Here is a 25989-nt window from a genome sequence, read left to right as displayed (position 1 = left end):
ACTGGTCACTCTTCCCAGCTAATGGCCAGTGGAGGATTTGGACTGCAACTTGTCTATGGAAAGGTCAGAGAACAAATGAGCCACTGAGATTGCAAGACAGCCTATTTTTGTCTATCTTGGGATGCTCTGCTTGTTGTCCTTCACAAAGAGATGGCTGCTTGTATCCGAGTGGAATTTTTCTGGACTAAATATTTCAATCAGAAGAGAATAAATACCAGGTTAAAATGTATAAAGGGGTTTTATGGTTTACATGTTACAGAGGCTTTTATTATTTCATTTTCTGATTTTTTGATGGTTTTTCTCATTTTCCACTGCACTAATTAAAAGATCTATGAATGCAGAGACCGCAGATGCTAATATAATGCTCAGCAGTGAGGAATAACATATGGTACAGTGTGTGGCCATCGCAAGCCACCTGCTTGCCTGGGGTCAGCTCAGGAACCAGGCTGGAGGCCAAGTCTCTCCCTTTGTCAAGCATCAGTATTTCCTGAATAATCTCATTTCCAGAAGTACATTGCTCTTTTGATAATCGATGTTTTAATAAAGCAAAGGCATTGTGGCTACCATGTGTCATCCTGCGTGGTTACATGGTGCACCACACAATTATGAAGGCTCACAGAGTAATCTAATTCCTCCTTGTGCCCAGTCCATTTTACTACACATAATAGTAACTGGCATTAAGACTGATGCTGTTGGGTTCAAGATCTCCCCTGAACCAGGTGGTAGAGTCCTTCCAAATGATGACAAATGTGGTGAAGCAGTTGGAAACAGATTCCTCCCACAAAGGTGCCGATTTCTGTGTGTGTCTGACTGCCCAGATTCCACCCGCTGTGCTAGGGCTGGTTACACACTGCTGCTAGCTCATGCTTAGACTGGGAGTTCACTGAACACCAAATAAAACCCTTTAGTTAGCATAAAGATCTCTACAAGGCTATCTTCAGGAAACCTGGAAAAAAACATATTTGCAATGTACCTTTAATGCAGAATATTTGATTGCTCTATCAAAGTACATGGATTACTTTTACTGGGAAACAGACGCCTTCAACTTTAATGGCCTCCTTCACAGATCACTCTGCTGTAACAATAATCTTTGATTAACTGTAACTAGATTATTCATGATAAAAACTTTGGCCTGGAATTATCCATTGTTGCCATAATGATTCAATATAGCACCTGCCATGTCTTAATAGTTGGTTTTCCTTTGTGGACCAGCAACACTGTCTTTGCCCAGTGAATAACTTGAATTCCTCCCACTTTGAAGGCATGACCGATGTCTTGCAGATAAACAGGGACTGGTTTGTGCCAAACCAACTCTTTGTCTGGTTGATTTGAGGCTGATTTGGTCTACTGAGATAGAATAAACTTGTATGCAGCTGTCCATTCCACTTGCAGCAAGGTGCCTAAAGCTTAGTTTTAATGGTTGCTAACTGCAAGCACGTTTTCTTTCACACTGATCACATCTGTAAATCTAGCTGCATTCTGGCAAAAGTAAATAAAATCTTAGTTGGGAACATCTAAACAGTTTTGGTTGCTACACCAGAACTGTTGCCTAGTTCTCTGCTCCACAAAGCTAACTGAAGGCATGGCTACAGCTTCTCTTTCTTGGGTTTAAAGCAGTCATGGCTGTATTAATGCTTTAATCCCAGGTGAAATATTAAAGGTAGCATGTACCTGTCTGAAGACTGCAGCCTAAGAACCAGCTGCTGCTCACTCCAAGCTTATGCTAGTGCAGCTGGAGGTGAAAAAAAGGTGAAATAGGTCAATTAAAATCAAACATGCACATAAACACAAACCCTTCAGCATCCCTAATCTGAGGGAGAACTGCAGATTTAGAAAAAAATCTGCACTGGTCTTGTCAGGAAGAGCCTTCACCCATCTTACACTGGGGCTGCTGCAGTCCCACCCCATTCCTTCTCCCAGTGCAGCCCCCAGCAGCAAGGGCAGTGCTTAATGCGGCCCTACAGAGAGCAGGCTCAGGATAGTTTGCTGCCTAAAAACTAATCACCTAAATCAGCTTAAGCTGAAGTGTAACTGCACCCTCAGGTTCCCTGCTACCTTGAAACGTCACCAGTTGTTTCTTCTCTTTTTAAGCAAGCTGCCCTCTGGCAGGTTTCTGTGACCAAACCATCAGTTGTGCTTCATTCAAAGCTAATAAACATATTACACAGAAGCACTTCAATTCTCATCTGATATCACTGTGCCTATTAAAAAGTTTTTCCAGACAAAATCTCAGTTAGGATAAGAATATTAAATCAGTTAATACACTTTTTAATTTGAAGCATTTCTTCACAAATCCCTGTAAAAAGTCCTCCCCCATGTATGTGTATTTTTCTTATAACTCAAAATTGGGCCCATTGCAAGTATTCTTCTTAAACTTAGTGGGCTCTTTTTTTGAGCAGTGTACAGAAACAGCACTGATGATTATCCCATTCTAAATGGACAGACAAGGTTTGCTCAGGAGCAGTCAGTTCCTCACGCTCTTCACACACTGAAATTTTCAGGTGACAATTCTGGTTTGGTTCATGGCAGACTGAGAATTTGCAATGGAAATCAATGCCGGAACAAGTGAGCCCCTGAGCAATGAGACCTTTGCATGTAAGTATTAACATGTCAACTTTTGTGGCAATTCAGCATTTAACTGTCAACATAAAGGCTCCAGCTATATCTAATAATCAACCTCTGGTTTTAGAAGTGCAAAATTAACACCTACTAAAAGTTTTTTCATGTCAAGTGTTCCAGAAAACACAAAGTGCACTAAGGCAGCTTTGGTTTAAAAGAATTTTCACTGGGAAATCTACATTTAGGTAGATAAATGACCCTCAGACCTGAATGGTATTTTTTGTATTTGTTTTTTTCTTGCAAAATACACATGCTCTTGTATAACTGTCTATCTACCTATCTGGTTTCGAAATACTTATTTTTCTGTGGAAAGCTGACCCTGGCTGAATACTAGGTACCCACCAAAGCTACTCCATCAGTCCCCTCTCAGCTGGACAGCGGAGAAAAAATGTATGGAAAGGCTCGTGGGTCAAGATACAGACAGGGAGAGATCACTCACCAATTTCCATCATGGGCAAAACAGGCCTGACTTGGGGAAATTAGTTTATTACCAATCAAATCAGAGTAGGGTAATAAAAAATAAAGCCTAAATCTTAAAAACACCTTCCCCCCAGCCCTCCCTTCTTCCTGGGCTCAACTTCACTCCTGATTTCTCTACCGTCCTCCCCCCAAGTGGCACAGGGACATGGGGAATGGGAGCTGTGGTGAATTCATCACACATTGTCTCTGCTGCTTCTTCCTCCTCATGGGAGGACTCCTCACACTCTTCCCCTGCTCCAGCACAGGGTCCTTCCCACAGGAGACAGTCAGACTCCTCCAACATGAATCCTTCCCATGGGCTGCAATTCTCCACAAGCTGCTCTGTGGGATCCCTCCCATGCAGTGCAATCCTTCAGGAACAGACTGCTCCACTGTGGGTCCTCTGTGGTGGGAAGCTTCTCACATAAGTCACTCCTGCAGCCCCCCTGCTATCAAAACCTTGCCATGCAAACCCAATACATTTTCCAACAACAAAGCTTTATAACTAAATAAATGAGATTTTTTTGTGAAGTAGCTCTGATTGGAGAGCCTGTACTCATGTACATCTTAGATATACACACCTGCACATGTACACATGTTAAAGTGTTAGCTTATCAAGAATACTGTTTTACTTTTGGTTTTGATGATATGGCTGAAAGTTTCTGCACATTTTCCATGACATTTGCATGGCTGTGGCATTTTTGGTACTCTTTTAAACAAAACAGATCAAACAAATTCTACTGTTCACATCAAAGTAAGAACAGTAAAGAGGGAAAAAATTATCCTTGTCTGCAGATGCTGGTTTCAAGAGCTTAACTGTTTGGTTGCAGGGGTAAATTTCACTGGGAGAAGTTTCATTTATCATGGATTAAAAGAAGCTGCATAAATCCCTAAAAAGGCTTCACCATTGCTTTGATTTCTTGCCATGCATTGCTTGTGTATTTTGATTCAATTTCATGTAGTAGCATGAAATTCATGCCAAAATTTTCCTGATAGTCCTGACTGATGGATTATTTCCTATCAGTACTGCTCAGCTTCAAGCACTTCTGTTTATGCTACCTTTGCCTTTATTCAGCTCTGTGATATGCATTTGCAAACCTGATTGTAGCCCCTTCCATATTCCTCTTTCACTGGTAACTTCCTATTTTTCATCACCTCTTATTTATACTCCCTTCAGCTGTGGTTTCCAGGCCAAACCCTTTTATTCACAACAACAGAATTTTACAATAGCATTTTTCTCTCTTCCTGTTCAAGCCCTTCTTTCTCCTTCCTTCTGGGAGAGAAGGAGAGAAGGGCTCACACCGGTGGTCCATTAGAAGGGAGCATGCAGTTTACAAGGCGAAAGGAGACTGGTTCTGCTTCCCTGAACTTTTCACAGGGTGTCTCACTACGTGTATTTCTCTCTATTTTCCCATAGTTGACAAGCATGGATATTTTTTCATCATTTTCTGTCAGTTTGCTCTCACTTCTGGGCTCTTCCTTCTGTTGACACTGACACTGTCAGCTCCTCTCAGCAGCTTAGCTTCTTTCTTAATGGCACACAGAGACATAACTCTGCTCCTGCAGTCTGACACTGGGGAACCCTTCCCCATGGTGGGATTACAGGCTCCTGCCATGCTGGAGGAGCCTTTGTTTCTCATTCTCCTGATGCTGCATATTATAACATGCAGAATTACACAGTTCAGCTGTAGCAGTCCCTGCTCTAAACTTCACAAATGTTGCTCTCTCTGCATTCACTGTTCCCCAGTGAAACACCCAAATAAATGAGTTTTGCAGCCTAATGACCACCATTTTCTACCCTGGGCTGGGAAAGCAGCTGTAGCACATTTACAGATGCAGCTCAGAAGTCTGAGGCCACCAGTTCTCCAGGATCATGGCTTGGGTGGTCTCCCCATGAACCTGCCTTTGCCATCAGTTATTTCCAGTGGATGAGGGACCCAGCACAGGAATGTGAAGGCAAGGCACCAATTCAACAGTTTTCACTGCTTGTCTTCGCTTGCCACGATATTCGCTGTGCTCTCACTTTCCAGCTCTCTTCTTGTTTCATAATTTCTTTTTTATGACTTTCTTTTTCTGCTTCACAACTTCAAAGACTGTATCTTGGGTCTACTAAATCAATAGGAAAAGTTGATTTCTATGGGGAGAGGTTTCACACTGCCTTTATTTAACAAGAGAGGGAATATTATCCAGAATCACATAAGCCTATTGACTGTGAAAATCAATGGGATTTAAGATTCCTAAGCCATTTGAGTCTGCTTAAACATGGTACCCATGGTTTATACGGGCTATGAATGAATATTTCTTTAAATGCCCAGAAGGAATTCACAAAGTACTTTGAGCAGACCAGTATCTCTGAGAGAAGGAATCTCAGACTCTTCAATTAAAATATCTCAAAATAGACCATGAATATGAATCTAACCCAAACGTATCTCCAGTGCTGGAGTGGGAATAGATGTCCTCCAAACATACCATTACAGCTCATCTGCATAACCAAAAGGACAGAGTGGGACCAGGTGGAAATCTAGCTAACAAGAGGACTGTTTCCATTTCGCCTCGCTTTCTAACTTGAGTTTCCAGGTCCTGGCACTTGTCAGATGAGACGGCACAAAAATAAAGTGGCATAAATCTTACTAAATCTCCCACTAGTGCTGTCCTCATCTTTCCATTTTGGGCTCAGAAATTCTGGATAAGGAAAGCCAGTGTGCTGCCAGTGCAGAAAAGGTGGGAGGAAGACCTTGAAAAGCTTTAATTGAGCCGGTAATTAACAGCTGTTTGAGAACAGTGAGAGGCTGGAGCTAGTACATTACCATGTCTTCTGTTTCCAGTAACTACTGAGCTTTGTAAAAGCATCTGGCCTGAAAACTGGGAGGAAGAGAGGATACATAGAAAATAAATTTCCCAAACTAAAAAAAGCGAAGAAAAGCATTAAGTCCTGCATTTGAGCAACACCAGCCACCGCGAACATATCAACCAAGTAACAGCCATAATTAAATTAGTTCCTTATGACTCTGCCCTGAACCCTTGAAATTTAAAAACTGAAATTTAAATTAAATTATTGAAATTAAAACTCCTGCAGATCAGTGCCTGTCTTTCCGGGATCATGACCTCTGACAACAGCACTGCTCCTCAGGGCAGTGCTCCTTTGTCGCCAGGGCTGGGCAGTAAGTGAGACTTGGGGAAGCAAAGGATGCAGAGCTGCTGCCAGGTTTCCAGCTGGGCATGTGGGAGCCACAGCTGTCTCCTCAGCTGGATCAGGGCTATAAACCACATTCCTGCAAGGATCAGAACAAATGCTAACACCACAGCTTTCACAAGAAAATGCATATTCACTTCTGTGGTTTAAGCTTTCCCTTAAGAGTTACACCATTAAACTCAGAAACACAGCTTCTGCAAGGGAAAGAAAGAAGGATGGGGGAAATAGATATTCTGCACTTCATGTTTATGGCAGGGAATCTTCTATGGCAAATTCCTACAACAATACACAATTCAATAGTAACAGCTGTTTAAAAACCATTGTAAGAGTGCACTAATTCTTTACTGAACTGTAGCAAAGTGTTAAAGCAAAGCAACTATAGAAAAGCTTGATTTTTAACTTTAAATTATAGCTTTTCTTTCCACATAGGCAGAAAGATTCTAGGCAGAAAAAGCAACTGCATTTATTGAAGTCCTTTTACAGAAATTAGCATCAAGATTAATTATTACCATGACATGATTTTCTGCAACTGATTTTTCACAAGTATTTACCCAATAGATATTTCAATGGAGCAAAATGAATGTAATCTAACTAGCTGTCATGCTGCATTGAAAGCAAACACATAGTGCTGTTAGGCTCCAAATACCTAATAGAAAATTAGGCATCTTGCATTTTGCAGAGCAAACAAGACAACTGCATTCCATGCCGGAATCCTTCCATGTGAGTATTTACACTGATTAGGTACTTGCAAGAAAATGTACTGGAGAGTGCTTGATTCTAGTCTGAGACTGTAAGCAGGCACTCGGCTAGAATTTTCTGCCAGCTAAGGGCATTGATTACTGCTGTGATGCGTATTTGGATATGCATTGTCAGACTGTGCCAGAAAAGCTTACAAGGATAAAGTTTAGGACTAATGTTTTTTTCAAGCAGAATTCAAGAAATACCACTCAGCTAAATAATGCATCTCGAGCCTGGGACAGATACAGCCTGGATCTAAAAGGAGAGGCACTCACTTCTCTTGCCTTCCAAAAAGGCTCTAGACATTCTAAAAGCATGCCTAAAGTTAGGTTTTCAACAGGTTCCTCATCAGATAGCTATGTAAAGCTTTTGATTTTCAGTAGCTGAGCTCTAGATCTATAAAGGCAGAGAAAGGCTCCAGACCTAGAAGGGCTCAGGAAAGCTCTACAAAACCTCTTACAAAACAGAACAGCTCCCTCACCCCCCCAGTGGGTGGGGTATACGGAGGTGCAGGAGGCCCTAGAAGAGGTCCCTGCAAAGTTCTATATTCAGAAAGGGTCCATAAGGGTGCTAGATCTAGGAAAGCACGCTGAGCTAAAAAGGGTGACAAAGAAGTGCTAGACAGGCTCTGAGAAAAAGCTCTAAAAGGCTTCCAAGCCATCACAAGAAAAGCAGTACCTAGTGAGTCTCTAGACATGCTCCAGAAGCAATACATGCCTGAGTCCTGTCCCCTCCCAGCTCTCGATCTAGAAAGGCCCAAGATCTACAAAGGTGCTAGATGTCTTCAGGAAGGCTCTTAACACCTCTAGCAAAGTTGTAAATCTCTGGATCTCATGCTCTTAGCAATTCCTAGATCTAGAAAACAATAAGAACACTGCTAGATCTAGAAACATCATTTTTCCTTTAAACCAAATCCAAAGACTTAAGCAAATGGCATCAGTTATAAACCCTTCTGGTTGGATGGGACCATACAAAAATAATTTCACAATTAAATTAGTTCCTTATGACTAGGCTTCTTATACCAAGTTTCAACCACTTGACGTCTCTTGATTGCCCTGATTTTTGGCATACCTTTCATGAGCCACCCAAACACACTTCTTACAGTTCAGGGTAGTAATGGCAAAAAAACATGTTGGTTTTGCTGTCACTATTGACACTGACACAGAAATATAACTGGGAACTGGCAAGAAAAATAGAAGAAAAAAGAAATACATATGGATGGAGGACCTTAAGGGTTTTACATCATATCATGACTTTCCCCAGTTCTCACCAGAGACAGCTACATGCTGTTCAGTTCCCTGTTTTGCTTTGAGCAGTTGATTGAATGGCTATTGAGTGATGTTCAGACATTTATGATTTTCCTGCAACGTGACCTACATTGCTAAACTTCATAAATTTATTCTCCAAGGCAGTGTATCATTTTGCATGCCATATCCCTCCCAAAGGAACCTATCAGCGGGAGATGAGGCCCAGTTTGTAAAAGCTGAATGTCCTTCAGACATTTTTAGCTAATTTGTTTGTAAATGTGAGTGTTATTGTCAGAGTAACATACTGCATAAAATGGTGCTCTCTATCATTCTGTTTGCCTCTCTCTGTGGCCTAAACTCCATAATGCACAGCTATAAACGTCATCCCTGTATGGCACGCTACAAATGCATACAACTGATTTCTGTCTTGACATTTGCATATATTTTCCTCCGCTGACATTTTTTTATCTTGGCACAAACAAGGGTAGAAAGCATGCTGAAGAAAGCATCGTACCATGAGGAGGAGAAATCAGGCATTCTCAGCTGTCACTGCCCAGGCTGCAGCTCCTGCCATGTTACTCCTGTGATTGTCACAGCTTACTTTCATTTGACTTCAGCAGCTTGTAAGCATAACTCAGGGCAAGCTTAGTGCTAATAATGATACTGGAAATATCACTAATACCTCCAAAGAAACATTTCTTGGTATTAAAACCTTTTCAGTCTTTGTTTATAACCAGCTTTGAGACCCAAGTAGCTCCCACAGAGCAAGGGAACAACACCCTTAAGAGTTCCCTTGTGCTGACGTGCTTCAAAGTCCTGCCCTTTGTAAGCTGTTATTATTACAGTGTTGTTTTGACAGGCTCTGCAGACTTCCCGGTTCCCCTTAGCACCTGGAGCAATTTGCAAGCCAGAAGTATCGCTGTGTAGGCTTTTTTGACCCCCCTTCCATCGATTACTGCGGTGCAATTCTCTCTTTCAGTCATACAACCATACCCATGCTTTCTTTTACAGCTCTCAAAAGCAGAAGTTTGCAGCTATGTAAAATTCCAATGACCTGACGATAGAATTAAATGACTGTATAGGTTTTTTAACACACTGATTTTATGCCTTTATTTCTGTAAGCTATCTCCTGAACTGTGCTGTCGTAAGGACAGAGCAGGCATTCAAAGACCAGCCCTCACTCCTCCAAGGTGTAGGGCAATCTTCCTCTGGCCTCTTCAGTGCAACAGTTTCTATCCCAGCAGTGTGTGACATTGCTGCAGGATGGACACCACCACCTGTGGTGTCTGCTGCCCTCAAACCTGCCCTGTACTCAAAACTCCAGACTTGTGCCAGCCTGTTTGGTCTCTCTTCCCCTAAGGATGTGCAGCATTTCCAAATCCCCAAACCAATCTGAAAGGCTTGGAAGCTCAATTATTACTGTCATTCACTTTATAACACATAAAACCCATTAGATCTGTGGGAGGTCCTTTACCCCACTGATGTGTGAAGGGTTGATTGGTGAGAGCAGAGCAACATTCACACAGTACCCTGACCATCTTAAGAAAAAATTGGCTCATGTAGGAGTTGCCTTCATCAAAGCAGGTATGTCTTAAATCACTGACAGGCCTTGTTATTAGTGGATGTAGATGAACAACTGGTTCATCTTCAAGAAAAGGAGGGGCACTGCCTGTTTGGTCTGCCTCTGCATGCTCCTGGCATCTTCTACATTCCCTCTACAGCAGACCTGTTTGGGGACTGGGCTCCAGGATATCAGGGACCAGCTTTTGCTACCCAATTACTAATGGGTAGCTCTGCTGTATATGTAGAAATCATATATACATTTATGTATACGGGCATAGTTATATAGGCATATATAGGTATGTATTACGTGTACATATATTCTTCACGCATATATTTTGTCCTCTATGTCTCCTCAACAGATGACAAACGTCAGGTGTAGTAACCAATATATCTCAACCCGCTGCAGACTCCCACCAGTCTGGCAAAGCTGCACTAAACATTTTCAGCAGTGTAATTCAGCACAGCAGATACAAGGCCACCGCCTTTGCTCTGTATAAAGAAAAGTATACAAAGCAAAAAAGTAAGAGAAAAGTCATGAGCAGAGATCTGTCAGGTCTTCTTCACTTCACTTCACTATCAAGTGCCTAACACTCCCCGCAGCAACAATCCAAGAAATGGATGCAATTGCTGAAAGCTGATTAAAATGTGCATAGTCTTTTACTCAGTAGTAATGCATTATTTATGGCAGATAATTGAAATAAATTGCAGGTGACCAACACAAAAAGAGAACTTGGGCTTTAAGGAAGAAATTGCAGTGTGACTGCATTGCATGGCATCCCGTTTCTATGACTAATATTTCAAATTCAGTGATAGAATAATTTGATAAGAATATAAATTAGCTGTGATGAAACCCCCCTGCTTTCTGTTTGATATTCTGAAAATCACATTATACACCTACAAGTTTGATTCATGAGCTCTCACAGACTTTTTCCACCTCAGATCCTAATCCTAAGAGCCTCTCGCCTCGCAGTTCCTGTTAAAGAAAGGCTACTTAACCTCTCCTCTACCCCTGGGAAAAGATTATTTTATCTTCTACCTGAAGATCTTTTTTAAAGAAGGTTTTCAGCTTGTTTTTTCTTCAAAGTATGGATATTAGTGACTGCTTGTTCCTATATACGTTATAGCTGGAATTATCTGGTATAAGCTTATGGTATCCAAAGACTAACAATAAACTGAGGTGGGGGTCCCCTCATTTTTGAAAAGGTTTGAAAATGCCTCAGTAAAGGCTCTGTTGCTACACGCTCACTACTATGCTTTCAATCAAGCTTGGAGTAGCACCCAGCGGGAAGCCCTGGTTCCAATGAAGTCAGTACTGGGGCCACGACTTTGACTCTAGTTAGCTTGCCTGGTACTGCAGCAAAGCCAGAGATCAAAGAACATGAAATTAAGCAGCAAAAAAGAAAAAACAAACAGAGAATAAGATGACTTTGTACTGGAAAATAATAACAGCTTTTCTGGGCTCCTTCATGCAGCAAAAATTAGAACAAATAATAATAATGTTTTCTGAAACCAAGAAAAGCTCTGAAAGTCTTCTTTCAGAGGAAGAAGCACAAATAAAGGAAGAGCACAAATAAAAATTAAAGGACCTATAAATTGTCATTTCTGCTTGGTGTGCTTTTTGTTCAGCAATTTCACAAATACACATAAAACAGTTCTCTGAAATACTGACAAACACAGTTCAGAGATTTGGAATACTTGTGCTGCATTAATTACATGTATCAAAAGCCTTGCACAGGTAGAGGACTAAAAATTAATCATGAGCATGGATAGTTTTGCAGTACTTTGCTACAATGAAAACAAAGTGCTTCCTTTTTCATAGCATGCAGCTCTCTAACACAAGCAGTGTGTTATGCACCTAGTGTTAAAAAAAGCCAGTGAGAAAGCCCTTCCTGCTTTCTGCTTTTACATGAACGCAGTGTATACTGTCTGATATGTAGAGAAACACCTAAAGGGATAGTGTGTCTTCCTCTGACCTGCAATACTAATTAACTAATTGGCTCCATGTAATCCTGAAGTTGCTTTGTGGTATCTTATTCTCAACCTGGCTTTAAAGCACTTCAGCCCTGAATCAATTTGGTTCTTATGCTGGCAGCTCGCTCCCCTTTTCCCACCCATTCATCAGATCATATTCTTGTCTTTCACATTTTCCTCTCCTTCCTCCAAACGTACCCAGTGAAAGTTCTGTTCAGGCTGTGTTTGCTCCAATGACCAGACCCTCATCGCTGCTTTCAAGTGAGGTCACCGTGTCCTGGGAGCTTTTTGTTCTGCTCAAAAGGCTTCCACAATGCCACTGAAGCATATTGTGCCTGTGCAGATGCTGGCGGGGAGCGCCTGCAGCAATTGTGACTTTGGGAGCAATGTCAGCGTTTGCATTTTTGAGATACATATTACATTTTCAAGTAATTTTGCTCATCTTTACTCCTGCTTTCCAGCATTCTGTCTCTCACTTCACTATTTCAAGTAGGTCATCAACAGCACTACTTGCTGTTCTCTCTCCTCTACTCCATCATTCAAAGTAGGCTGTCCAGGACGTGGCATTCTTGCCATGTGTGGGTCGCCTTTAAACACTGTACTAGAAATCTGCTTTTAATTTGACCTATGCAAGCAAATTGCCTACGTAAGTAATTCTGTCACATTTTTATAAGGGAGCAAAACATTTTGCAGTGTCACTGAAGTTTATGTGAAGCAACACAATATAGATGGTTCCCTCATGTGGAGAACTGCTGAACAAAGGCTGATGAAGTGCAAATGTCAAGAAAAAGTCTTCAAACCAGACCTTTCATTTTGGAACACAGCAGTGACAGTTATTAACACCATCAATCAGGCCAGAGCTATTACTCTGGCAGAGACTCGTGCTTACTGGGACTGACATCAGCACGAGAACAAGGCCACGGTTACAGGCTAAGAGGAACCTCTGGGGATTCATTTTCTGTTGCCTTGCAAACATTTGGTCTCTGTATTTGCAGCAACTGTGCTCAAGATTGGTTTAAACAGTTCCCAAATACTAACTACTACCACTCGCACAGATATAAATGACTGGGGGTCTGGAGTAGTGGAAATTCAGCCCACATATTTCTCATGGGAGGAAAGATACAGGATGAAATTGTAAGATGGTAGAAATATCTGCTAATTCTCTCCTCAGTTTTCACCAAAGCAACGAAGGCAGAAAAGCAGTGAAGCTTATCACTCAAGCTGAGCCGAAGTGTTTTTGCTTTCACACAAAACCTCCCACAACATCAATATAACCTCTATGAACACTGGATCTAATGAAGTCTGGATTCCTAAGGACTTCTGTCTCATGGCCGACTGACTTGGGAGTTTAATAAGATCCAAGCTCCAAATGAAGCTTTTTCTGTGAATGGGACATTTATTAGATCCTGAGTGGAGTCTCTGGAGTTTAATAAAAGAAAGCTCATGCTGCAATATTTCCTTTTGAAAACACATTTTAGGTTTCTCTCCTCCAACTGGATTAATATTTTTTATGGAACATGTAAGAATTTAATTGCTGTGAAGGCTGGTGTTCCTCTACAAATCTGTTTGAAATTGGCCCAGGATTTTGATTTACTGTGAGGAAAAGAATACTGACAGACGGACAGACATGCCCACATAATGTGCTCTCATTTGCTAGCAGTAACCAGGCTAAAAAAATCCTGTATACCCCAGGGATGCAGCAAACACTAGAAGAGTGTGCACATTTAAGAAAAAAGAAACCTAGAGATGTCTCTGATGTAGACCAGGTTCAAGCCCAAATTTACTGGGCAGTGAAACAGAATGATGATCCTCTTGTTGTCCTTCTTTCCCTCTCCACCTCAGTCTTCTCCCTTTGCATTCCTATTGCAGCATGTGGCCAGGATGCTATTCCCTTATCCAGTCACTACTGGTGCAAGCTTAGAGAGCAGTTAGCAGTGCAGCAATTCAAGAAGCCAGCAGGAGTACTTCAAAGCAAAGCTTATGTCCCTGATTTAGAGTACCTATGACAGGCTTCCTATCCAAAGGGTATGGAGAAAATAGGAGATGCAGCAGCTTCAATTTGACAGAAGGAGATATTCAGTAGACCTTACAGCTCAATCCATGGGGCCTCGAGCTCATATGCAGAAGTGTAAGGTTCTACATGGGTTTACTACTCATTCAATTAACCTACAAGTAAAGAGTTTCCAAAGAACACATGAAGAATGGGAGCCAGACAGAGAAGAAGCCAAGGACTGAGCAGCATGGGCACTCACCTGTAAAGTCAGCATTCACATTCTGGGTGAATATTAAAAATCACTGACCAAATGAAGACCAACACCACCTTTTGATATTCTTAAAAAATGTTTTCCCTTTAAATTTTAGCTCTTGTTCATGTTCCAGTACTAAGGGTTTCAGAGGCAGCATTTTCAACAAATATGACCAGCTTTATCAGAATGAAAGATACTGGAATAATTGATTTTAATATTGCTGTCTGCTAAAATCCTGGCACCAATGGTGGCTGAGTATACACACATCTATATTCATGAACCTAACTCTGAAGAAACATTTTCTTTAGTTTTGCTCCTTATTAACTAACCGACAAACACTGAAATCAGCTGTACTGAGAAGAAAAGTCAGCCAAGTTTTGTACATGCTGAAATAGTACAGAGAATGCTGGCATACCATATAAACACCTCAACCGAATGTCCTTTTCCTTCTAAATTCAGATTAACTGCCTCATAATGAAGTATGAGAGCAAAGTAATTAGTCAGAGCTTGGTGATTTATTTGCCACAACTTACAATCTTTTCAACCCCAGCTGTCCTTCCCTCCCTGTTATGAATGCAGAATACTACGCTTAAGAATGAGAAAGTGGTGAATAACAAACACAGAATAATTATGAAGAAGTGTTTCTGTCAAAACTGATATTGGAATAAATGATTAAACCCTTTCATAATCAATTCATTTATTAAAGTGAACGCCTTAAAGTGAAAGCTTGTCACTAATGGTAGGCTTTTTTGCAATGGGCAGTTACTTTGTGTATTTATTTCAAGAGTCCATTTTTGTACTCTGGTAAATCAAGAAATACTGATTTTGAGCAAGTTTCTGATTTAATTGTCAGAACAAATTTAGCTTTGAGAATCTATTTTATTAACCTTTACATAAGTCCCTCTAAACATACAGCTTGCAAGCAACCTCCATTCTCTTGCTGTAAAAGCCATCTGTAATTTAGCCAAAGCCCAATTTAAGTGGACATGGGACAAATTCCCTTTTCATTTCTGTTTATGCCATTCTGGAATAAACTCGGCAAGTCTTGCAAGGATGTGCAATTGTTTCTGACTAAGTGAAAATATCATCCCCTTATTTTCATTGATGCAATTTCAGATCAACATGCCTGACTTCAAGGGGATGTGATTATTTCATAGCGTTTTCTGGTTACCAGCAGCAATTTTGGAAGACGACTGTTGTGGAAATTTGATACTTTTCAGAACATGCATTCTTGGCATTTCTTTTGTGTCTGGGTTTTACTGCGTATGTGTAAAACCTCTAAAATATGGATGTTGTGAAAAATTTAAGTAGGTAGATTCACTTAAACAGTCAAAACCTAAAGCCTCCAAACAAAAAATCTGTTTTGCTACCAAAAGCATACTGTCAGCAATATGATTTCACCTCCCAGTGACAAAAAATTACACAGTAAGTATTACTATACATAGATCTTAGAAAATGAGACTGGCCACTTTTTAGGGACACTTTAATATGCCATAATTTATTATGTTGTTTAGAATATTTACTGGCCTGCAGTCACAATTTATCTGACGATTGTCTCAATCTACATGCTAGAACATGTCTTGATTTCCCAGAATGCTGAAACATTGGCAAAGTTTTAAGAATTGTGCAGCAAGTTTCCTGTAGGTGCTGCAGCATGGAAGTACCTGGATTGTTCATGGAAAAAGGAAGTTTATTTCTGTTTCTATAAAGAGAAGGCCCTACCCCAGCTGAATTCTGATATCCTGAGAGCCTTATGAAGAATAATTTGGTCTATGAGATGATTTTTCTTATGTATGATTTTGCAGAAGCCCTTTCTCCATGGCACTAGAACTACGTTGTAGAGTAAGGTAAACTATAAATTTGTCTCTGGCAGGTAGCATATCTATCAAAACCCAGGATTTTAGGGCTATTTAAACCTACTTACAAATTCTTGGCATATTTGATTTCAGCCCTCAAGGTTTACCTTTTTCATTTCATTTTAATTTAAGAAAAAATCCCTGCTGCTACATTTTTGCTACAGGGTATTTGCATTTTTTTTAAAGGTATTGAAAACTACTGAAATTCACCATTTCAGGTTTAGTGAGACATTTTATTATTGAGGAAAATGAGCAAATATTTGAACACAAATACACACTTGTGTAGGGCCACGCATTATATGGCCAGTAAAGCAGTTGTCTGTACAGCCTGAGATGCGGATTACAAGGAGAAGGCAAGGGAGCAGACTCTGCAGCTGGCACCATTCCCTGCAACTTAGAGATATCTAATCTGGTTATTGATGCCCGAGGCAGTTGTTACATGGATCCAAGAAGCAAGTAAATGTGCTTCAGGCACGTTTAAGTTCCATGAAGCACCATGGCTCCTGCCTGCTGATGTGCACCGACGGAGCACAGTCAGAGCCTCCAGCCAGGAGCAGTGCTTGCTGCGGTGGGCTCCTGCTCGTCACCTGCAGGACTGGCTGTCCTGCAAGAAGAGGTGCCAGAGCAGAAGCCAAGGTACCCAGAAGCTGAATGATCTTAAAGACAATTACTAGTATAAGCTTGGGTTTAGCACAATCTAGCAGTTGACCCTGTTCTGCTTTACATGGAATAATTATGTGTCTACCACACAAGAGAGAATAAAAATGCCTCTTTATTCCAGAATCTGCAACAAGGAAGCTGAGGTTCCTCTCCCCACATTTGCAAATACTTAAAGTGTAGTGACATGTGAAATACAACATGGACACATTTTTCTGTTTCGACTAGTTATAAAATCCCTGAGTGCTTTTGTGGCAGCAGCATTAGATTCCATTGTTTGTCCCTGTGAAATCTGGTAAGAACTACCCAAAATGCTGACCCCACATTCTTCATGTATACATGAAGATTCATACAGTCTTCATACAAGATTATAGTCACCTGCTGTTACTCAAAGTCTACCTAGAAACGAGGAACAAGTTTTCACCATTGTTGCACAGTGTTTTTTAACTGTGATTTTCTAATTATGAAGGACTGAGGAAAGGGCAAGGAGAAAATGAAATGCACAATTAACTGGATCCTGGTTATTAGCTTACACAGTCCATAATACAAATTTAGAATGTTATCTGGATGTCTTAAGATTTTTTCAAGTAGAGCTTTTCTCCCATTTGAAGCTGATTAATTAGGGCATTTACTGGCAAGCGCCAATCCCTTACTTGTGCCATCTGCAAGCGTGGTGCACTACATGGTCAAAAGTACCATTTATGTTTCTTCATGTTCACCTTTGTATCTTATTTACCACAAATTAGTGTCTTTTAGTCCTATTTCTTTTACACTGCTCTTGAAATAAGAACCAAGAGGCACTTTGAGAAATGTACTGAAATGCAGTAGCTTCACTACAATACTGATGTTGTGTAAATACTTACTGTAATGCTCCTGCTTGATTTAGAACAGACTTGGATGTAAAAAGAACATGCATTTTTTTCCATTAGTAGTTCAAGCAAATCAGTTCTAATGCTGACGAAATATCTCAGAATAGTAAGCAACTTTCTAAAGCAGTATTTTAAATAATATTCTTTATATAAGCCCCTCTACACATTCAGATGCCATCTAGACAAAAATCAAATGTACAGTTTTGCATTTATATGGTACACCTTAGAGTAATCGTGTGAATGGAAGATCCACTCCATATGGTGCAGTCCTGAACTATCTGATTCATCCAGCATATTCTGATATACGATCCTTGTACAAGAAACTAAGTTATCTGTCTCCACAATGTTTAGAAAAGTGACAACACATGAAAACCAGGTGTCTACCTGAGTGATGTCCATTCCAGAGTCACAGCTCAATGGCTGGGTTGATGTGAGGCCGTTCGAACCTATTATTGTTGTGATCACACCGTTCTCATCAATTTTCCGAATCATGGTTCCGTCAACGAAGTAAATAAAGCCATGCTTATCTACAGTGATACCTGGATGAAGGGAAAGGGTAAAAAAGAGTATTAGTACTGACATTATCTAGGTTAAAACATATGAGCTTAAAATGTTCCCTTTCCTCCTAGAAAATCTACTGATTAAAAAAGTATGGGTTATTTTTTTCTCTGCCCATTACTTCTCTGAGGCTTATATAAACTGTATATAGAAAGATAACACCCATATATCAGACTGTCTCTGACAGAGAAAGAGGGAAAATATGAAGCGGAAACAGAACAAAGCAGCAAAGGCTTTGCTTGTAGTGCAATTCTAAATACATAGAATTCTATATACATAGAATTAAGCTCTTCCATAACTATGTCTTGCCCATTACAAAGTGGGACAAGGCTAGCTTTTCTAAAAACTTATCTTGCAGTTGGTTTTTCTTCATCTCCATTTTCTTTATTCTCATGGAGGGGGAAATTTATTACTGCACTTTCTGAATTACCAGTGTCTGAGCAAGGAAGCCACAGAAAGTGAAGACTTTTGTTCTGATATGTGCTATACATATAAGTGGTGCAAACTGGGCTCTGCTTGGCAGGCAGAAGGAATGTCTGTGCTGCAGAATGCATTGCAGTGCAGCGTTGCCCAAGAGGACAGTCATGTACTGGAACCAGCCTCTTGACAAGAGTGGGTTTCATCAGGAACTAGTGCAGTTCTCCCATCTTTGTATCTGCAGTAGCTCTAACACCATTGCACTGCACTGCTCAGGAAAGAAGGACCCTAGAACAAATGTGAGGGCTATGCAAAGCACATGGTCTTCTGCATTTCAGTGGGGAAAATGAGGCATAGATGGCTTGCTGTCTCACATTAGCAGTGTGTGGTACAGCCATGTCACATCTCATGCCCAGCCTTGTTCTGTCCCAGTCTAACAATTTCTACCCAGTTCTTCCTACATTCAATTTGTTAAACTCTTCTATATTGCATGAACTGTAAGAAAGATCTTTTTTCCCCCTGAAATATTGAAAATATAGCTAGAAAAGCACTTCTATTCATGTTCGGTTTGTGAAATCCTTTCTACCAAAACAGCTCAATATTTTGCCTTTTAAACTGCTTTATAATTTCCCATTTAAAGTTGCATAACTTTGCAATTATAGCAGCTGCTGTGCAAAGCCAAACTATTTTAAGAATGAATTTATGTTCTGCTACACAGAAATGAAAGGCAGAGGACTTGAACAGATGATTTAGACAGTGGCTTATATGGTTCTTGATTTTTGTCCCCTGCACTTAGCACAACCGAAGACTGCATGTACTTTGAGCTTACAAAACACTTGTCTGCATGCCAGTTTAGGTTCTCACACAGCAATTCCACACACCATTAAAAAAGAAAAGAAACCTCAAACTGAATTCCCTCACCTCCCAGCCCTGTTTTCTTATAGTTCTTATATTTCTTCAAATACAAGCAGTTGTAACTGGATGCAAGCGAGAGTAAGCAGTCTGGGGGGGCAGGAGCAGGATCAGGCAGCCCTGATGGGGAACATACATCTCCCATGGGACTGGGAGAAGGGGGTGGGTATTGTCTCCTCAGCCTGCTAAATAATCTGTGCCTGGCAGCTGGAAATGCCTGAGGACTAAATCTGAACTACATACACAACTGAGTGTCATGCACTTTCTCTTACAGTGTTAATAACCAGCGGCAGGGTCCCAAGACAAACTGCCCATAACCACTTCTTTTCTAACAGAAAGCAGGAATAATGTCCACACCACTTTCTCTACCACAGCAGGAGATCAGCAGGGGCTCAACTCTGTCCTGTGCTAGAGCAGGGTCACCTCCTCTGATGGAAGGTTTCTGTCTCATACATGGGCTGAGAGGGAGGCACTGAGGCTGTGAGGACTTGCAGGGGGACAGGCTTTTGGGTACACCCAGCCATCATGTCCCCCACTTCCCATCCAGAAGTGCCTCATCACCGCAGGTGATGTTTACGCCCCATACAAATGTCTGAGGGCATCATCACAAAAAAGCATCGAAAGGCAATAGCAGTTAATTTTAGTGTCTATCGCTCCTATTATGTCCAGCTGAAAGAACATCGATCAGCACAGTGTTGAAAATGAATTCTTTAAACTGTTAATTTACTACATTCATTTGGCTATGAACTGCTGTGAGAAGAGGGGTATTCACCACCCTGTCACCCTCTCCATCCAGGACAAAAAACGCCCATGGACTGCTGAAGTGCTGCAGGGTACAGGATTAAGCTACATGACTTCATTATGCAAAATGGCTGATCACTGAAATATCCAATTTTCCAGGACAGATGTCACCTGTGGGATTGAAATCACCTGGAAGGGCTGGATGGATTAGCTGTGGGAATCAGGGAGGTTATAAAAAGGCTGGAGGAAGAGCCGGTATCTTAGGGCCTGACTTCATGCCAGCCCACCAGCTCATACATCGTGCCTCTTTTGCTCCCTTAGAGGATCTTTATTCTTTAATTAGAGAGCAATAGTGCTTTCAGAAGTTACAGAGCAACTGGCAAGCTCCTGGCTGTCGTCTGCTTCTGAGAATCCAATTATAACTCCGAAAGGCTGAAGGTGAGCCGAGGTAAAGAGTGCATCTGAGGAGCAAAAGGGTTTGTTTTAGTATTGGGGAGGGTGACCTGTGCCTTCCAGCTTTGGGGAAGGGGTGGTACCTCTGTTTGTCCCTCATGAACACTAAAGAGACTGTGCTGAAGAGACCTATACATTCAAAAGGCCAGAATTAGGGATGCCCACACGGCTGGAGCTGAGGGCCAGTGCCTCCTCAGAACAAAGGCTAGATGTGTGAACTGCAAAATCGCTTTTGATACAACTGAGGTGCTAAAACAGCCACCCTAAAACCCCAACCAAAGCAAAAAGAAACCCAGTCTGGTTATTAATGACCATATAAGCAATTAATATATAAATCTGATGTGTTTTTTCCCATTATTCTGAGGGAATGCACATGGCAGAAGCCGACAGAGCAAACTGCGCTGAAAGGACTGCGCCTTCTGTGGTGCATCTAGAGGTCTGCAGAGGTTTTCATGACAATACTTACCAAAGGATGGAGTCATGAGCTGCAGTTTGTCTGTACATGGATAAATCTTCTCTTCAGAAAAGGAGAAGGGCTGCTTCAGTTTGGGGCCCTACTATAGCACAGGCAGGGCTGGGCTCTGAATGCGCAGGGGTTCCCACCCTCCTGCCTGGGCTCACTCCTACTCTGATCAGCTTTATGCTGTAAAGATGAAACATGCTAAGAGACTGATCAGAAGGGTTGGATCCTTGAGGTCCCTTTCGATCTGGTATTCTATGATTATTAGTCAATGGAAAAGATGCTAGGAAATTGTTTGAGGGTTTTCTCTTCAGATATATGTGAAGGTTCAGTTCCAGCCTCCTGAGAATCACTTCAAGAATCCTTTTGGGAAGAAAAAGCAATGCAGGACTGCTGTGGCAGGGAAGGACTGAGAAGCAAGGACCATCCTACATGACTCTTATGGTGTGCATGCAGCTCTGATTGTTGGGGGTGTTTCTAACCTTACTGCTATTTTGCTGTGGAGCAGTATTAGACAGGATTTGATTTGCTTTCCAGTATGGGTCACAGGCTCAGATGAGGAACTACAGCACATGTGCTGTGTCTTAGTCTGTGTTTGCAGAGGAGTGGTGCTGCTTTGTAAGCAAAGAGCTGTGCTTCTCACCTGGGCAGTGCAGCCCTGGATCAGATCCCTGCCATAGATAACACAGTGCCAGGATCTATCACCACAGCAAATGCATCTCCTGTTTTACACAATTTCCCTGTGAACAGATGGCTGTGTTGGCTGCAAACCCTCCATTATATAAAAATCAAAAATTATGCTGCAATGAAATAAAGCTACTCAGCTGTGTTGCTGAATGGGTTTCAAACACTGACCATACAAGAAAACTAAACATCCTTTAACGTTAATAGTGTACATGTTGCTCTCCAGCCACTGCAGAAAACCAAGCTATCCGCAAGTGAAGTACATCTGCCAGTGTGATGGCATGAACAGGCCCATGTCTTCAGTATTTGTACTAAAGATGAGAAATTCCTGATACTTCCTAATAAGCAAGTTTCAAGTACCAGTGTTCAACAAGAAACTACTGCTTCCAGTCCTTATGTATACTAAAACATGACCTTCCCTATTTGAAAAAAATATTTAGCAGTTATGTCTTGTTGACAAATACCCTGTACAAGGCATCCACTGGAAAACAAAATATGGATTTGTGGCTAAACTGTCCCAATTTATTCTTTATTAGAGCTGGATTCATTAATGCTCCTGTCACATCGTGCATAATGCTTCACATAATCTGTACTCCTAGAGCTTATTTTTAATCCTTTTCTGACGTACAGTGTAATGCAGAATCAAATCACATGCAGCACTTCAATTGTGCTTTAATCACCGAGGAACTTGGAGAGGAAACATGCACATGCTGAGTGTAATGAATTGCACTGAGTTTAAGTAGGAACACCATTCACCAATGAGTCAAAAAGGTCATTTTGGGGTATCTTTTCTTTGCATAGAGCATGAGATGTGGTTTGTATTAAACTCAGTCTGAATTTGTATATTTTTAATGGACCTGTATCACTAAACTGTATGCCCAGCAGATGCTGTCTTTGGGCACAGGTGTGACCTATTGCACTAATGACAAGCTTACCTTGCTTGTGCATGAGATTACTCATTAAACACTGATGTCTGAGTAAGGACAAAATAAACTTGTGCAAGGATTTAGTCTTGTAGCTGAGCACAATATCTTTTTCTGAGTAACATACTTGGACTGAAGGACTGGTTTTAGTCTTCTTTAGTCACTAGAACTGTCTTAGGACTAGATTTTATACCTGAATGTAAAACAGTTGCTCTTATGAACATTTATGTCCAGTAGATTTATGCGCAGACATCTTTGAACAATAGTTATAACACTTAGGTGTTATACATATATATATATAAATAATCAGTACCCAGTACCATTTAAATTCTGTTAACTAATATTAAAAATGAACTCTGCTGGTGCAATCACACATGGTTACTATGTATCATCACTAAAAAGGCTCTGCAGAAAGAAATCTGCTCGTTATAGCTGTTTTCTGCACAAAATAGTACTTAGTGGATGGGCTGGGTACAACCATGATAAACACAGAAGGCTGACTATAACTTCTCTGTTGTAAGTTCTCAGGAGTAATTTTGGTTAAAAGATTAATTCCATTGACAGATCTGCCTCAGTGCACATACATATACGATTACAAATGCAAATAACACTTGAAAGCAAACTGATCACTTTTGTCTGTGGCTCTCATAGGTATACATTCAAAATATATATGATTTCTACACTGAAAGATCAGAGGTATAATCATTTTGGCATTTCAACATTAATGAAGCTAAGTTTATATCGCTGAAAAATGGATTAAAAGTAATGCAGTAAATTCCCCTTTAAGATCTTTTCTTTTTTTTTCCCCACTGCCATCTTAGTCCGCACTTGCATTCCAAGAGACTTTTTGGGAACAAACCCTCTTTGAATGCATCAACAAAGAGCAGCTAGAGCTATATGTTACCCACTTATGGAAATTCTACAGTTTTCTCTCGGCTAAAAACTTTGCAAATGAGCATTTTACACTGAAAACTTCTAATTAAACTTCTGAAGAATTTGAGAAAGAACATCTAAAACTATTGGTGAGGGCCGATAAAAGAGAATGCCACCTTCTGCTGAAGAAAAACTGTATTTAGAAGGAACTTGTGATTCTCATAAAACTTTTAATAGGAAGAAGAGCATCAAATTGGTTAATTACCATTTTATGGTGGTAAAAGGGCAAATTACATGCCATCCATTTCCAAACTTCTAAATGTCTCCGGTGCTTTTAATTAAAGCTGCCATCTAGAAACTACTAAAGCAATTTTATGCAATTAGTTATTTATAGGTTACCATAATACACCACTCAAAATATGATTCAAGTGATTTGCAGTCTGTTGCTTTGTGATCTTTGTCATCTTTACTTCATTACTGTCACAGTACCAGCGGCAAAATATTCAGCAGCTCTTTGTCAGCTGGAACATGACTTCAGTACTTGCACGCTATAGTGATGTTCTCTTTAGACACATAGCAGTTGAGTTGGAGCATACAGCACTTTTAACTGGTGACTGCAAATGAAAATGTCCTGCTTCCAGTCTGAGACATGATGACTGGAGTCATACTTACTGCTGACAGAGGTGAGCAGAAAAGTTATGCATTCACACAAAGGTTGGATGACATTTACGGAAACTTGCTGTCCAAAAAGTTTACCTTAAATGTTCTATGAGATTCCCAGACTTCTGAAATCGTAGGTAGCTAAGACTACTTAAGAGAGAAATAAGGAATAAATTTTGCTGAATCAAAAATGGCATAAGATGATTTTTTTCTGCTGTTCTGTGATGCATACATGACAGCAATTCAATGCTGCAATCACCCTGGCTTCTCTACTTCTTTATATATTGCTAATGAAACATCTCACCCCATTCTGCTTTCCTTTTCGAATGGTATGGAATGGTTGAAAAGATCTTAGTAATTTACAGAATAGCAAAGATTGCTGAATAAATGATTTCCAAGCGGGTCCTGTTTTCACAAGAAGCTGTATTAGGAATTTGGTGGACATCTTACTGAAGGTAACAGGAATCTTTTAGCTGAGCAGGAGCATGCCCTGAACAGACTACTATCATTTGACAAACGTAAAGGTTTAATCTGAGCAGTTGTTCTTACAGCTTTCCTTACTTTAGAAAGTATTGATGCAGCTGGTGAGTAACAAGACTGATTATTTCACATGTAAACTACTGAGGCACACATATTTTCAAAACCATGATTTTTTTTTAGTGGTATTTCCTTAGTAATTTCAAGCAAAATGAATAAAATGACACTGCAGAACTCATTTTTAATTTAAGCTTTCATTTGTATTGGTAGTTCGTGGCCATAGGTCTCAGTGAAAAAGGTTCCTCCCTGCAGCTGTGTATAAGGTATTTTATGCATGGGATTCAGACCTTCTACATTTCCCTAGTGCTTACTTTGAGGTCACTGCACAGCATTCAAATGCTTTTTACTCAGTGTGCAGCTTTTAACTTCTTGAGGCTTAGACTGTACAAACAGCCTTCACAGACAGTGTGCACATCTACCTTCTACTTCTAGAGTCCAGTCTGGACCCAGGAATCAGAAAGCAGACACTGCAGGATCTCAGATGCTTAAATCCTTGGATTTAGTGCTGGGCTTCCCAAATGTAAATCAGTTCTGATGCTGAGGGTTTGATCATCGGAGTGACCTATTGTTTTCACAAAAGTTACTTAGTTTGCACTTCCACCACAGCTGTCCTGAGTGAATACTCTGAGTTGGTCACAAATACAAGCTAATTGAAATCGGATCCTGATCTAAACCACTTTTCCTATTGTACTGACTGGGAGAACCTCCTGCTTAGGGAAAATGTGGTAACTTGACTGTACCAGCCTCTCACTGCCTCTGTCAATTAAGTCTGGGAAGCCAAATCTATTTACATGTCTGACTGATTTCAGAAGTGTTTAATGCCTTTAAAGCATTGGCCTTGCAGTGCTAATTGGAACTCCTCCCAGCTATGTCTATCAATTTTAGCGCTTCTTACTGATCAAATACTCAATGAGTAGTTAAAATCAGGACACTGTCCCTTAGTGTGTTATAAATACGAATCCAGATAGTTTAAATGATAGTGTTGGTGACTAGATGTGCCATAAATGCTTTTAATCAATATATCCCCAAACCCACCAAACAGAATTCCCCACCCCCAAATGAAAATCTGTTACTTTTTAAAGTTCAAGTGATTGGAATTCAGTCAATGATTAATACCTTGTGAAGTTACTTCTTCATTTTCAATATCATCTTGTGTAATAAATGTGTTCAGCTTGTCACAGATCTTATTTTATGTCCCCACCTTGTATCATTCCACATTCTGTTTAAGTACTTGGTCATCTATTACATGACTCATTAGTCTGAGATCTCTACAGAATTAAAGTTGCAGTAAAAAATATATTGAAGTTCAAATTTCAACTACATCACCCATGCATGTTTAAAAGCATCTTTCAA

At 40.5% G+C, this 25989-nt stretch overlaps 1 protein-coding gene across 9 annotated transcripts in view; it reads right to left on the bottom strand.

Annotated features, from left to right (window-relative positions):
• TENM1 (teneurin transmembrane protein 1) overlaps positions 1 to 25989 on the bottom strand; it is an 845211-nt gene that overhangs the window by 29675 nt on the left and 789547 nt on the right. For all 9 annotated transcript variants that reach the window (XM_062607456.1, XM_062607455.1, XM_062607460.1 and 6 more), the window contains one exon: positions 17803 to 17957. In XM_062607456.1, the coding sequence (XP_062463440.1) occupies positions 17803 to 17957 (155 nt within the window). The remainder of the gene's footprint in view (positions 1 to 17802; positions 17958 to 25989) is intronic.

The sequence above is a fragment of the Pezoporus occidentalis genome, unplaced genomic scaffold (assembly GCF_034315485.1).
Source record: "Pezoporus occidentalis ecotype Australia unplaced genomic scaffold, CSIRO_AGI_Poc_V1 ctg123, whole genome shotgun sequence".
NCBI classification, from domain to species: domain Eukaryota; kingdom Metazoa; phylum Chordata; class Aves; order Psittaciformes; family Psittacidae; genus Pezoporus; species Pezoporus occidentalis.
The sequence above is the reverse complement of the archived record's forward strand: the minus strand, read 5'-3'. Positions and strand labels throughout refer to the sequence as shown.